The following is a 15831-nucleotide window of genomic DNA, read 5'->3' as shown; positions in this document are numbered from 1 at the left end:
ACCTCTAATTGCTACAAACAACTGCTTTTCACTTTCATATTAAACACTAAGTTGTTAATCTGAAACTGAAACTTAATTTCAACTATTGTGTATATAACATCAACAGGACATAAAATTATTCAAATTCTTTAACCATTTTCAGTCGTGTAGATACTAGCGTTTCGCCCCTAAAGTCGCGTTGATGTTATATTCACAATCGGTGAACAGGACTTTGATATACAATGTTCTCAGAACGGTTGATTCTAGGAATTTGAATGTCATTGGAAACCGTTGCGTTAGTTTTGATTCTCAAAACCCCCAACAACATTATTCTCTGCAAAGTACGTCCAGAGTACATTATAACTATATATGAGTACATATCGAGATGCTTAACTCAGGTAAATGATGAACTAGAAATAAATAATTAATTAATTGTGTCTCATAAAAGCTATATCCATGGTTTTATAATCCTTACCAAAATTCTTATCTACTCCATGAATAATCTACATATGAAGAGATTTATATTCCAACATCGACGTGAAACATGGTTACCTATCAAGTTACTTGAGTGGATAACACCGTTAACACGTAATTATTGAACAGGCAATGTTTCTGTTATGTGGCCGGAGCATTGTCCTTTCTCGCTTCTGTCGTAACTCATTTGCGGGAAATAAAGGGATAGGTAGACTGAAGTCCAATTGTCCACTTTCATTATTTATGGGTTGAGCAGCAAAACTGCCAACGTAGCTCCGATGTCGATAATATGAAAGGGACAAAGAGCAGCGAACACGGGAAAGCTCTTAGTACTCCTGATGCAGCGCCCGTGACGCTTTCTTGTCTCCTGTAGCCAGGCAACCCATCCGTCATGCAATACAAGCATGCTGCTGAACAGCGAGGTGGAAGGAGATCGTTAGCGCACCGGGAAAAATAGCAAGCGGGTAAAATTTACCTCTATTCTTTGTACATTAATGATTGGAATTCTCCATGAAGTAAGCTCTTTTGAATTCGTCGCTAACAATACTTCCCTTGTGGAACATATCATTAAAACGTTGTTGCTTCAGTACAACATACATAAAATGACTACCGTATACTTGGTGATCTCAAAAGCATAAATAGAGTCCGGTTAAATTTAATTTTAAATAAAGCATTCTCACATTTCCTTTAAAAATGCTCCGTTTTTATGTGCTGTCATTTTCCTGCGTTTTGTGCTTATAGAATCTAAAATAAGTTTTATTGAAAACGAATAAATAATCGTTTGGACTCATTTGTTGCGTGCAGACATTTTTAATATTTAAAATATTGAAAATTAGGGTTCCCCAGACTATGAAAAACGTAAAATTAAACTATTTCCACAATTGTGGCGAAAGTTGAAGGGCAGTTTTGGAAAAACAGCCTAAAATATCTGATGACATATCCGGTGTTTACGTAACAAAATAATTAAACATCATCTGAAGATCATGCAATAGTGATCTGGTAATATCATTAATCTCAGAGTAATTGAAAGTAGAAGCTGATGAAATTAGAAAATGTCTCCACTCAGTAAATAAGTCCAAATTATTACTTATTCGCTTTCAATGAATCCCGTACTCGGTTCAATAACAATAACACGCAGTAATTTCGTAATATATAAAATTCACAGTTGTATCCCTTCAGGCTAGCAACTTAATGTTGAAAATATCTCAGGGATATTTGCTACGAATTTCAGGTAAATAAAATATAATAAAGTGTGAGAATATATTCTGTATTCATTCCTAAAAATTACCATCCTTTCCTTAATCATCATTATCCGGTCGATTGGATTAACATTTTGCATTTTTCCGCCACTTCGACAGCTAATATGAGTCATAGCAGAGATTTACTTAAGCCATTATAACTACATTCGGTTTGGACGACATTTTTCAAAGAATCAAAAAATATCTGAGGGTATTGAATTAAGGAACACATTACAGAAAGGATTATGTAAATAAGGTAATTTGGCTAGGATTTGAATCAAAAAGAAGACGAGTAAGGAGACAAGTGATTAGGCTGTTTTTTAGGAACTGCATTTAGCCGGAAGTGATTACAGATTTTTTTCTTAGTTTGATAGAGCTATCAAACACTCAAATTTGAAACATTTTTCAGTTCCTTTATCGCTTTAACTTCCGGCACGACTGAGGAAGTTCCTTAATTTACCGTTTTTTGCGGTATGGGGACCCAAACTTGTCTGCTGAGAAAAGTTTCCAACGTTGAAATAGTTATATGACAGTCCTAAAAAGGAATTTCACGTTTTCATATATTAACAATATTTTAATTTTACCTTCAGATTCATTCAGTGTTTGTTTATGAAGCGTTTTGGTTTTTACACAAGAATATGTGACTGAAATGGAACGATCAATTATTGAAAATTCAGCTTTGTTTATAGCCACTGAATGTGTCTCAACTTGATTAGATTTGCAATACGACGACAATTGGCTAAGTTGGATTTGAAACCTGTCTATTTTTTACTTAAAATTAACGTGAATAATTTGAATTAGAGTACATTTTGTTGTTAGAATAAGGGGAAATAGATGGTAGCATAACCAAGACTGATCAAACTTAACAGGGTTTGGTACACACATCATAATTGAAGTTATCTTCCTGGGAAACAGAATTTAACAGCTTAATAGATTCATGTGATATTGCAAAGGGCTCTAGTTGATTTAGAAACTCCTTCGACTAAATCTGCTTGTAATTTATCGCCTACAGGCCGATGTCTGAGTTAACCGTTTTTCGACGAATCACCGAAGAATATTTGGGCTGGTCAGTAATTTGATGGTGAGGGGGGATTTCCCTTGGCACTAGTCCACTGATACAGCGTTAGCACGTCTACCTTGCATCTGAGTTATCAGGATTCCATTCCCGACAGTCGAGGGATTTTAATTCCGGACTTAAGGCTGGAACAAAGTTCCTTCAGTTTCGTGAGACCAGTTTAAGGGTATTTTGTACAGCAGGCTCAGTCAAGAAAGCCATGCCAACTGGTTAAGTTTATCATTATACTCATAAGGCAAAAATTCAGTATCTGCAGGTTGTATGTTTTGGCAGCAGTCAGCTCGGTAAGCCAAGCCTCTAATGGGATGTTGTATCACGGTTATCATTGTAGCGTATATTTTAACTTCAAATTTGAAATGTATTCTCCTCCATTAAAAGTTTCCTTCTCTCACAATCTGACGATATTGCGCTTTCTTAGCCTTTTTTTAGCTCATTCCTTCATTCTTGGGAGTGTCAAAACATACCACTTTATTGCTCCTCTTTCTAACGGCACAATGAAATTCCGGTAGTTACATCATCACTTTATGTTATTCGAAACAAAATTAACCAGTAGATATTCAATAAGTGGGGTACAATTGATTGTAATAAAAAATTCTAATACGTATAATAGAGTAGTTTAATTTTAGGTTGCATCCCAGTTGAAAAAAACAACATTTTTTAGTAATGTTTCCTTTTGTTTCAGGTTGGGAGCAGTGGTCCGACTGGTCCGCTTGCAGCGCCTCTTGCGGCGAGGGAACTCAGGAGAGACACAGACTCTGCAGACAGGCTGAAGGTTGTCAGGGGTACAACAAGGAGAAGCGTCGGTGTAACATGTACTCCTGTGAAGGTGAGATAACCTCTAGATCCTTAATTTCTTATTCAGTTAAAATAGTCGTTACCTCTGACGAACTCAGCAAATTTTCATCGTTGGGTTGCAGGTGCTGTTGATACGCTCTCCCTGGATGACCGTCGCTATTTCCATCCTTCGAGAGCCCGATGGGAACACGTCCCTGGTCGTCTGACAGCCTGGAGATTGCAGCCCAACTCGTACATTTGGGTGCCATCTTCAGAACTATTCCCTTCTACTGGAACTAATCAGGCTGGAAACTTCCCTAGGGAGTTCACTCTATTCGTCACATTGCGTCTTCATCAAGAGGTAAGGTCAATCTCCAGCATGAATTCCAAGAAGTTCAGTCCTTGTCGATATAAACTAAACTAGGCCTTTATGGAAACTGCATTACACTTATGTAGCGAGAGTAACATAAATGCTAAGGCTTTTCATGGGCCGTACCCCTAACGTTTATGCAAAGCTCATTGCATAACCGCTGTGTAAGAGACTATACTCGTTACCCACTTCAGTCGGTTTGCATTCAAACTGCGTTTTTTGATTTCTGATATTCATCAGCCACCGAACGCCAACACACTGAGTCTCAAACTGACTCCGAGTCGAAAGCTGACTCCGAGTCCAGCACCAACTGACTGTCCACGACTAGCTTCCATTTTTATAGCTCGGGCGATGTGCACCAGAATATTCGCGATGTGGACAGAGACGGAGTATTCTCGTTGCATCTCCAAGATACGCACAGGTAAGCCAGCCGACGAGAAAAATACTCGGAAAGGGTGGCCATGCCCTCCAGGCCGGTTAGGAGCTCCCCGGTTGGCTGACTCACAAGTCCGTTGGAAGAAGCATCGAAAGGGATTAACACAGGGCTGGCGCGTAACAACACGGTGGAACACGACATGGTCAGCGTCTTAACATCTGTCTCTTAAACACTGATTCTTCTTTCTTGGCCGTATATGTGCCCATAGAACGGGAACTCCCGAGTTCACTCAGGGTCGGCTCGTCTGACTCGGAGAAAAGATGTCAGACGTTTCTGCACCAGATGTAATGACACTTCACTTTTACTTACAGCGGCTTCAGAAGTTCGCTTCCATGTTACATTAGGACGCCCTCTTCGGCTCTTCAGTGGCAAGAGCATTCTGTACTAAGTGGTGGTAATTTTGTCTTCTGACGTGACCATACCAATGGCAGTGTTTTACTCCACCATGTCGCTGATGGCCACAACTTAAGAAGATCCTCGCACATGCTCATTGCGCACTTTGTCATGCAGACTGTCTCCCGCCCAACGTCGCATATGTGACATTCATTCGCTTGTCATGCTTTTTCTGCCTTGTCCAACATTCAGAGCAGGCCGGACAGGGGTTTTGTACACCTTGATCTTTAATTTGACTGGCGTCCACTTATCTGTCTTTTAAATACGTGGTTAGGATTATCTCGAAGACCAAATCAGACAATTATATTTACGGTGTCCTACACCTTTTTCTTTAACCCCTAGATGTTCACTTCTGAACATAGGCCTATTGCAACTTCTACCATCCCCTGTGGGTGGGGGACGCAGATGAATAATACACCCACGGTATCCCCTGCCTGTTGTAAGAGGCGACTAAAAGGGGCCCCAGGGGCTCTGAACTTGGGGGCATGGTATGGCGACCACGGGGCCCTTAGCTCAGTCTTGGCATTGCTTCCACTTACTTGTGCCAGGCTCCTCACTTTCATCTATCCTGTGCGACCGCACTTGGTCAACTCCTGTTCTTTTCCGACACCGACCCTATTAGGATTCCGAGGCCAAGGGGAGTCTTTCATTCTCACGCCCTTCGTGACCCTTGGCTTTCTTTTTCTAAGAGACAGATCCCTTCTTTTTCTTCTTTTTTCTCTCTGCTTACCGCCCTGTGGGTGGGGGACGCAGCCGAAGATTACACCCAAGGTGTCCCCTGCTTGTCGTAAGAGGCGACTAAAAGGGGCGACCATGGGATGATAGAACTAGAACCATGAGACTACTTGTAATTAGTACCACCACGCGATGAACACCGTGGGTCGCTTTCACTTGCGCGTAGTGCCACTACTGTATGTTAGGTACAAAATAGGTTTGTCTACAGTAGCAACAGAGTGCGCTGTCAGCACTTACAGTACCAGTGATTAGTATCAAAATATGAGCCACACCATGGTCCTGGCTTGCCTACGATTAGTACCCACTATATGAGGAACACCATATGTTTGCGTTGCCCGTAAGTGGCGCCGCAATGTGCGAGACACCATGTTACATGCGCGAATGTCATTACCTGTGAGTAGCACCATAATGTGTGGAATACCGAGAGTCTACGCTACTTTTGATTAGTACCGCAACACGACAAATACGGTGGTTCTACTTTTCTAGCGATAAATACCATTACGAGGGGCCGATCAGTGGGAATTTGGACCCCTTTAGGCCACAAGCATCATCGATTCAGTATTGTGCTATAGAAGCAGTCCCTTGTCTGTAATACTATTGTTTAACCCTTGTTTCTGTGAATGTGAAGCATTGCTGGTCAGATTCACAAATTGTTTTACATTCATATCCATCCATTCATTCTTCATTTACGTTTTGAATTCTGGTCAGTGGAGGATTTTGGAATTTTAATTTCTTATTGCATTTCGTCTCATTTCGTACCATTGGGGCCGATGACCTAGATGTTAGGCCCCTTTAAACAACAAGTATGCTATCATCATCATCACCATCAACTTCTGTATCCACTCTTAGAGGCAGACAGGAAATCAAACACTACACAAATATTCACGGTGACATTAGAAAACGCAGGCTCAGATTCTATGGTCATATTAAAAGAATGCATCCAGACTTGCTGCGTCGTGCTAAAGGACTTAGTCTACGCGGTTGATGACGTCAACGCTTTGTAGGAAATGGCCCAACTTTATCTCGAAGCTTGCACATTAAATCAAAACAGCTGATCACATGCTACGAGAGCTTTTCCATTAACTCTAGAAAGGCAGCGTTAATTATACCTTTTACGTCACCTGCGTGTAGTGGAAGTTAGCGAGCAGGTGGATCTCAGACAAAAAAAGAAGTGCTGATGTTTATCAGTTTTAATGGAATTTATTGACTACATTTAAAGCAGACTATTGCCTCTCTACTCTGCACAACCAGATACAGGAATATAATCGAACTGCATATATCTGCTTACATTTATTTCGTGTGTAAGGTATTTAAAAATCACATTTTCTCCGTTATCAATATTCTATTCTGATTGAAATCTGTGTATTTTAAATAGACAATAATAATAATAATAATAATAATAATAATAATAATAATAATAATAATAATAATAATAAATCAAATGAAATTAGATGCCAAAAGATTGAACTGCATATCGACTAACCCAAAATATCTATTACAAAAAGTGTATCTCCAAACACACAAAACTGAGGAATTACAGTATATTAACTAAGCATTAATTTTGTACTTAAAGGCATGCATTGAAACCATTGAGCAAAAGGAACGCAATATCTTAAGAAGTGTTCTAGGCCCAGAACTCACCAACGGAGAATTCCAACTTAGAGGCAGTGCCGAAAGCCAAAGACACGGAGTTGTTTCCTTCGTTTTTCTATTTACATTACTGACGTCTCCCAAAATGCAAATACCATATTTACGCTGATGATGTACAAATGAACCTCCACACATCTCCAGATCTAATATTGTCGGTGATAGACGAAATAAATCAGGTTTTAACATCGTTTTCTTCGTGGTGTTTGAGATGTGATCTTGCGTTAAACCCAACAAGAAAAGCAAGTCGTCATCCTTGGATACCCGAGATTACAGGTAAAGATCAATCGACCAGAGATTCCACCTATAAGGGTATGTAATACTAACATACCATTCCTCATCAGTAAAATTCCTAGGCGTCACTTTCGATGATATGAAGTTATTTTTCAATGAAAAAATGATGATTGGGCTAACAAACTGAATAAATCATAATTACATTCTGACTTCGTAACGAGGCACCGGAAACCACTGATCCAATACACCGAGAGATATCCTCCTAAAGTTTGCTGGTAGAGTCCGTGGTCACATTGTATTTTGAACTGACATTTTAGCCTTCGAAGACTGTGGGAGTCGCTTAGCAATAAAAGCGACAATCAGATTTGACACTTTAAGTCGCCAGAGTTGACACGTCTGAAGTACAACCGAATGAGGTTCGCGAGGGAAAGAAAGCAGCATATGAACCAACTATCCAGTTCTATCAACGAGAATGCCGGTTGGATGATATCGAACAAGTCATCGGATTAGTGGTTTGCTCTCCTTTTCCTCCACGACGTTTGTTTTCTCCTTCTTCTCCCCCTTCCATCCGAGAGATTGTCTCACTGCTAAAATGTCTGCTCTTTCTATCACGTAACGTAATTTTACATTATCAAATTTGTCTTTCAGTTGCCGATAGAGAGACTTCGTATCAGAATGTTTGGTGACCGGTCATCACTGGAATTAGGTGATGGAAAGTTGACTGATTGGAAAGATATAACTACTTGTATTTCGTGAGTAATGTTTACTAATCTATTAAGCTGGTATATATCAGGTTGGACGTCAAGTCTTATCACGACAAAAATATCTCTCTTGAGAGGAAAGGAAACCTAAGGTGAAGACGTGGCTGTAAGACAAAATAGATTTTTATATTCACCATCTCTCTTCCTCCCACCTCCTCGCGAGTGTAATCTTGAAGATATCTGTCCCTCACAGGCACACTGGATGTGTCTATTGCAGCTGAGAGACACAATACCTTATTCCCGCAATTCAACTCCTTTGAGAGAACAGCGTCCCTACCCTTGCCGTTTGTAGACTGCGCGATATTTGCTCCCCGTGAGCAAGCCGGGTACAGTTCGCACAATATAAATATGGGCCAGGTGAAGTGAGGTGTAATAAATATTTTCGGGAGAATGGTGAAAGAATTATGGACTAGATAATGTAAGATTTTATGAATATGGATATAACTATGCGGGAGAATAGCGAAACTGGTGACCGTGATGAATATTCTGTTCCTCAGTTGCAGAATAAGTAACGGAAGTTTGTCTCCGCTGGTCAGGTAATGAGGAGGCAGGACTTCTCAGTTGTAAAAACAGCTCGCAAATTAAACCCGCGTGGGGGGTTTACACTACGACCATTAAAGAGATGAACAGATAACATGCCTGACGTTGGCTTAAAACCTGAAGATGTCAGCAATAGGCCGAAATGCAAGAGTTTTAGTAAAACAGGGGAACTCGTACGTCGCGATAAACGCAGGGAGACAAAGATTACGCTAATTGTGCCTATGTCCAATTTAACTAGTGTTTTCATTAATATGACAACTAATACAATTTCTTCTGCTCCATTTATGATAGATTGCCGAAATCACTTGTTGAACACTTCTAGCTGACTTGAACGATGAGGGAAGTGTAAATGAGAGCGTGAATGAGCATATGTTCATATAAGTTGGAAATATATTTTCCAGTTATAGATTTTCACTGTGTTTCCTTTTTTATTATTACTACTGTTAGTTTTATAATTACCGGACGAGTTGGTCACGCGGTTAGGGGTGCACAGCTGTGAGATTGCATCCGGTAGATAGTGGGTTCGAACCTCACCGTTCGCAGCACTGAAGATGATTTTTCCGCGGTTTCCCATTTTCACACCAGGCAAATGTCTGGGCTGTACCTACCTTAATTAAGGCCACGGCTGCTCTTTTCTCACTCCTAACTCTTTCCTGACCTATCGTCGCCATAAAACCTATCTGTGGGGTGTCGGTGCGACGTAAAATAATCGGCAACGTCCTATAATTATTATCATGTTCATTTATCTTGTCATGTTGTACATTCCATCATTATTTTTATCAATAATATCTCCTATTTGCTATAAGTACTACACTGATCTAAAAAGATGTCTTTTATTTAAGAAATTATATTTTTTGTAAATAATTTTGAATGTTGTGCTTAAGTGTAAGAGAGAGCCTTGAACCCTAACTTCGCCACGAATAACGACGAATTATTTAATGACTCACTCACTCACTCACTCACTCACAAGTAAAACTTAACGTCTCCTACCTCAGCTCTTTTAAAATATATCACCTGTTGAAGGGTGTGTAATTAGTGTATAATGTACTTTTGTTATTTACCACGTTCAGAATTCACATTAATTTATTTGTGTATTTCTACTTTTAAGTTTTTCAACCTGCTTCACTTCTCACCCTGTGAAGGTAAAGTACCAACAGCAACTATTCATCCAAGACGCCGCGCAATGATTAAGCCAATCTATAAATCTATCTTTAATGTAGATAACGCACAGAGTGCATTAATTAAGATACTCTGAATTTAACAATCTTTCTTCATCTTGTCCCACGCCCATTTTGGTTTTGCGTTCGATCCCACTATCTCCCGAATTCAAGCTCGCAGCTGCCTGCCCCTAACCGAACGGCCACCTGCTCGGTTATTTGTGTATTAAAGCAGAGAGACTTATACTCAGAGCCTAGAACTTAATGTTCATAATATCTCCATCACGTGATTGTAAGAATTAGATAACTAGAAATGTGTTTATGTTTACGTTACCTGTGCGGAATTAAAGCGTCATAATACAGAACGTAATGCAAGGAATGGGTAACCACCCAGTTAAACCTGGGGTCTCTATTGACGAGTGTAAAAATTAGGTATAAATAAAAGGGGAACCTCCTTAGTGTAATACCTATATAATTTCGGATAGCACTATCCTAGGAAAATCAGTTCTAAATCCACAACGAACGTATCACGAATTCAGATGTCAGAATAATTACACGAGAGAATGTTCCTGATTTCGATTGTGGGTTTGGTATTGCTATCATAGACCTGTACTAAGCATCTCTTAATTATTATATTGTCGAACTTCAACTACATGAAGTAATAATTTAAAACCATGTTATTTTTTGTCACTTCAAAATTGTCGAATCGAATTCCTTCCGCGATTGACTGACATTTTCATTATGTGAGATTATGAAAGAAGGTGGGTAGTTTTGCTGTTACTACATGGAACTTCTTTTCATGGGGATGTTGTGGCACTTATATTTAACATCTCTTAATAAATAGACAGCATAATTATTCGTGTTCAAAATATATATCTAAGACATCATTTTAATAATAATTGCTCCCTCCATTCCGAGAAAATGAGTACTGTATTGTAATAGTGTAACGACAGGGAATTCCTTGTTTCAAATATCTAGGAAAACCAAAAACTTTCTAGTCATTGAGTGTAAAGATACGCGACGGATGACTGCTCACGTCTTAAATCGTGCTGAATATCTTTTTCTATGCCGGCAGCGCAAATATTTTTGAAGAAGTGAACGTCATAAAGTAAGCGGACGCTTTTGTTCTCTTTATGAGAATATTATACGCCCAACGGGTATAAATTTTGCTGGTCCGCGGTTTATGTACTTAACTTCTCTCTTGTTCCAAGATGACACCACTCTTGGTGCGAGCAATCGTGGGGAAAGAATCCTGCATTTATCCTTAAGACCCTGCTCCTTATCTTCTGGCCGTACCATAAAGTACACCACATCAGACAAAGCACTGTGTGAAAAAGGTTTTTGTTGAAATATTTTCTTCTAGCTAGTAGAGTGGGGTTAAATCAAGGCAAAGTAATCCGAATTTAAGAGTTCATTAATGCAAGAACAGTTTGATAAAAATATTCATAAACAAGTATTCAGACTAAAGATTGGTTCGTTGCCACGAATTACTTTCATGCCATTCGTTTGACGGCTGTTCACTTTATTGCTGCTTAACATTACGCTACAGCAACCTCAAAGATCTGCTTCAATAAATAAATAAATAAATAAATAAATAAATAAATAAATAAATAAATAAATAAATAAATAAATAAATAAATAAATAAATAAATAAATAAATAAATAAATAAATAAATAAATAAATAAATAAATAAATAAATAAATAAATAAATAAATAAATAAATAAACTTGGAAATGTATCTCACATTCCCCTTAATACTCATCCTATAAAAATAAATATTTTCCCGAAATTGTCCTCTTGAATTCCTACTTTTTCTTCAGATTCCCAACTTTAAGAAGTTCCACTCGAGCTTTTTCGTCTGCTAATGTCATTCCACGCCGTCTCTTCACGGGCAACTCGGAACATACTGCTTAATCGAGCAGTTCGTCTCCTGACTTCCAAATCTTCGCAGGTCAATTTTCGCAACATACTCGTAACGCTGCTCTCTTATCGGAAATCATCCAGAACAAACCGAGCTGCTTTCTTTGGACTTCTTCCAGTTCTCGAATGAAGTAGTCCTGGTGAGGATCCCATACACTAGAAACATACTGTAGTTGGGACTTACCAGAGACTTATGTGCCCTCTCTTTTACATCCTTACTACATCACCTAAATACCCTCGTAAGATATGCATAGATCTGTACCCTTTATTTATAATAACTTTTACCTGATTACCCCAATGAATATCCTTCCTTATAATAACTCTTACGATGTTCAGTCTTCAACCCTAAGGCTGGTTGAATCCTAAGCAGCTCCGCCATCGGCTGTCATAGATGGCCTAGGCATCACCGAAGAGGCGTACTAGGGAAATGAGGAGTGAAGTAGTTTCCCGTTGCTTTCCTCTAACTCTTAGTGTATTTTATAACTCGTTTATAAATTTAATTTTATTGTGTTAACTACGCTTCATTCTACCGACACTGTTTTAGTTATTATTTGTCTATTCTAATGCGTTACTTTCACTTTTTTTAATTTGAATGAGATATATACATTATTTCAAAGGCAATGCCTGATCTTATTCAGTCACTTTTCATATGATTGTTTGAGGAAATGAGGCATTGCTAATTAGTTGCACTGATTAAATTATGTTCATATTTATTCTCAATTACCACTCCTTACATTCTAGTCCATTGGTCAATTTAATTTTTTTAAATTATCATTCCATTTCCTTTTCATGCCGCACCATTAGCGGCCAATGTCGTACATACTAGGCCCCTTTGAACAACAAGAATCATCACCGTATGAAAACGATAATTCGTGATTGTTCAAGTTATTTATTAAATCAGACAATTGGCAAATATAACGAACTGCGCTAAGTCAATTATTGTGTATGATTTGCACTCAAAGAATCATAAACATGATGTGTGATTACCGCACGTTAAGCGAAAAAAGAAATGAAATCAATATGCAACAATTCTTCCCTTCTTTGATACCGGTGAGCTTATTCCTATTCTTGATTGCTGCTCTTGATGAGAAACTCTATTTTAAGTAAAAATTTAAAAAAAGTATGGGAATCGTCCAGTCTCAAATGAAAAGCAACTACCTGTGGAAAATAATAAATAACAATCTTAAATGCATGGTGAGAAAAGGCTTGGGAACTGATTCTCACAAAAGGTATCTTACATTATTAACGTTCAATGCAAAAAGACTGACTTAAAAGACATCAAATGACACTGCAGAACATATTCATGTTTTTAGAGCCAATAGTTTCGATGAATAAGTCCTAGTGATATATTCATTTCTACGGAGTAAGTTCTCTTTCTTGTACTTACACAATTTCTTTTCATTTTTTCATCAAGTGGCACTGGATTTCACAAGCTTTTCTAAGGCTCATTGAGTATGTAGTCTTCAAAGATGATTCTAGATGGGGCAAAGTATTTAGGCCAAGTTGCAGGCTTTGGGGTTAAAATATAGATGGGAGTAATCTTCTGTTTGTGGTTCACCGTCGCGCAAACTCAGACGGATTTTTCAATGAGGATGGGACAGAAAAAACTGGGAAGCTGAAGGAAGCAACCAAGCCCATAATTAAGGTACAGCTACGGCATTTCTCTGGTTTGAAAGTGAAAACCAACGGAAAACCTTTTTTCCGCTGTGCGGTAGTGGGTTTATAAGCGTCATCTGATCCTTTAATCATTAACAGAGGAATTCCTCAAGGCAGGCAGTACTGTTGGACCTTTATATTCCCTAATAAGTATAGATGATATGAGTAAAAAACTGGAATCAGAGATAAGGCTTTTGGTGCATGATGTTATTCTGTATGGAATAATAAATAAATTACAAGATTGTGAGCAACTGCAAAATGACTTCGACAGTGTTGTGAGATGGACAGTAGGGAATGCTATGATGATTAATGGGGTTAAAAATCAGATTTGCGAATTTGACAAACAGGAAAAGTCCTCTTAGTTTGAATTGCTGCTTTGATTGGGTTAAAGTTCCTTATGGGGATCATTGTAAGTACCTAGGTGTTAACATTTGGAAATATCTTCATTGCGGGAATCGTGAATAAATAGGATTGTAAATAAAGAGTACAGATCTCTGCACATGGTTAGTATGGTATTTAGAGGTTGTAGTAAGGATGTGAAGGAGAAGGTATATAAGTCTCCGGTAAGACCCCAACTAGATTATGGTTCCAGTGTATGTGACCCTGCCAGGATTACTTGACTCAAGAACTGGGAAAAATCCTCAGAAAAGCACCTCGATTTGTTGGGGGTGATTTCCGACAAAAGAACAGCGTTACAAACAAGTTGCAAAGTTTGGGCTGGGAAGAATTGGCAGAAAGGAGACGAGCTGCTCGGCTATGTGGTATGTTCCGAGCTGTCAGCGGAGAGATAGCGTGGAATGATAGTAGTAGACGCATAAGTGCGCGTGGTGTTTTTAAAAGTAGGAAAGATCACAATATGAAGACAAAGTTGGAATTCAACAGGACAAATTGGGGCAAATATTCGTTTATAGGAAGGGGAATTAGGGATTGGAACAATTAAGAATTGATATGTTCAATACATTTCCAATGTGTTTGCCATCATTTAAGAAAGGGCTAGAAAAACAAAAGATAGATAGATTTATTTATTTATTTATTTATTTATTTATTTATTTATTTATTTATTTATTGATTGATTGATTGATTGATTGATTGATTGTTTGATTGATTGATTGATTGATTGATTGATTGATTGATTGATTGATTGATTGATTGATTGTTTGTTTGTTTGTTTGTTTGTTTGTTTGTTTGTTTGTTTGTTTGTTTGTTTGTTTGTTTGTTTGTTTGTTTGTTTGTTTGTTTGTTTGTTTGTTTGTTTGTTTGTTTGTTTGTTTGTTTGTTTGTTTGTTTGTTTGTTTGTTTGTTTGTTTGTTTGTTTGTTTGTTTGTTTGTTTGTTTGTTTGTTTGTTTGTTTGTTTGTTTGTTTGTTTGTTTGTTTGTTTGTTTGTTTGTTTGTTTGTTTGTTTGTTTGTTTGTTTGTTTGTTTGTTTGTTTGTTTGTTTGTTTGTTTGTTTGTTTGTTTGTTTGTTTGTTTGTTTGTTTGTTTGTTTGTTTGTTTGTTTGTTTGTTTGTTTGTTTGTTTGTTTGTTTGTTTGTTTGTTTGTTTGTTTGTTTGTTTGTTTGTTTGTTTGTTTGTTTGTTTGTTTGTTTGTTTGTTTGTTTGTTTGTTTGTTTGTTTGTTTGTTTGTTTGTTTGTTTGTTTGTTTGTTTGTTTGTTTGTTTGTTTGTTTGTTTGTTTGTTTGTTTGTTTGTTTGTTTGTTTGTTTGTTTGTTTGTTTGTTTGTTTGTTTGTTTGTTTGTTTGTTTGTTTGTTTGTTTGTTTGTTTGTTTGTTTGTTTGTTTGTTTCACGTAAGGACGTGTAGTTGAACTGTAATTTCTTGCACCCAGGAGATGACCGAAATTCTCCTTAAAATATTTAAGCTCCTCCTGACAGTTCAATTGCCCATCGTTCCAGTATTGTTAGAAATTCCAGATCCTCGCATTGGATATTGATGGGACAGTATTAGAGATAAAAGGAAATCATACCATCAGCTATCACCGTCCACCAAATTCTCTGTCATTTTGGATTCCCTTTATAACAGTGACGTTTGATCCGACGCAGATTCCCTGCCATAACTCCACAAAACCACTACAATAATTGAGATTGTGGTTCTAAATTTTTTGTATCAAAAATGTTTGTTAACCAGGAGGGAATATGTTTCCTCTCCTTCCACTTTTGAATACTTTAATTAACTTGTATCGACCCTTCCTAGAAGTTTCTCTTTGATGTACACTACATTTGTTTGGTATCGTACACTTCTGTGAAGTGTTGTGAAAATATTGGCTTGGCCTGTTCACATATTTGGAATACGATTTCGCTGGAATTGATGTTTCGAAATAATGTAGTGTACCACTTCACACGCGGGAGCTGGATTGCTTGTGTTTACTCTGAATTTAATCAAACAATTTTAATTAACTCTCTGGTATATTAAAGCCACATGAGATATACAAAATAATGGATTGC

At 37.9% G+C, this 15831-nt stretch overlaps 1 protein-coding gene across 1 annotated transcript in view; it reads left to right on the top strand.

Moving 5' to 3' along the window:
- The window catches only part of LOC136884065 (uncharacterized), a 100180-nt gene that overhangs the window by 46711 nt on the left and 37638 nt on the right, over window positions 1-15831 (top strand). The window contains exons 3-4 of the mRNA XM_067156090.2: window positions 3449-3592; window positions 3684-3901. Of these exons, the coding sequence (XP_067012191.2) occupies window positions 3449-3592; window positions 3684-3901 (362 nt within the window). The remainder of the gene's footprint in view (window positions 1-3448; window positions 3593-3683; window positions 3902-15831) is intronic.

Source organism: Anabrus simplex, chromosome 12 (assembly GCF_040414725.1).
Source record: "Anabrus simplex isolate iqAnaSimp1 chromosome 12, ASM4041472v1, whole genome shotgun sequence".
NCBI classification, from domain to species: domain Eukaryota; kingdom Metazoa; phylum Arthropoda; class Insecta; order Orthoptera; family Tettigoniidae; genus Anabrus; species Anabrus simplex.
This window is presented reverse-complemented; position numbering and strand designations above follow the sequence as displayed.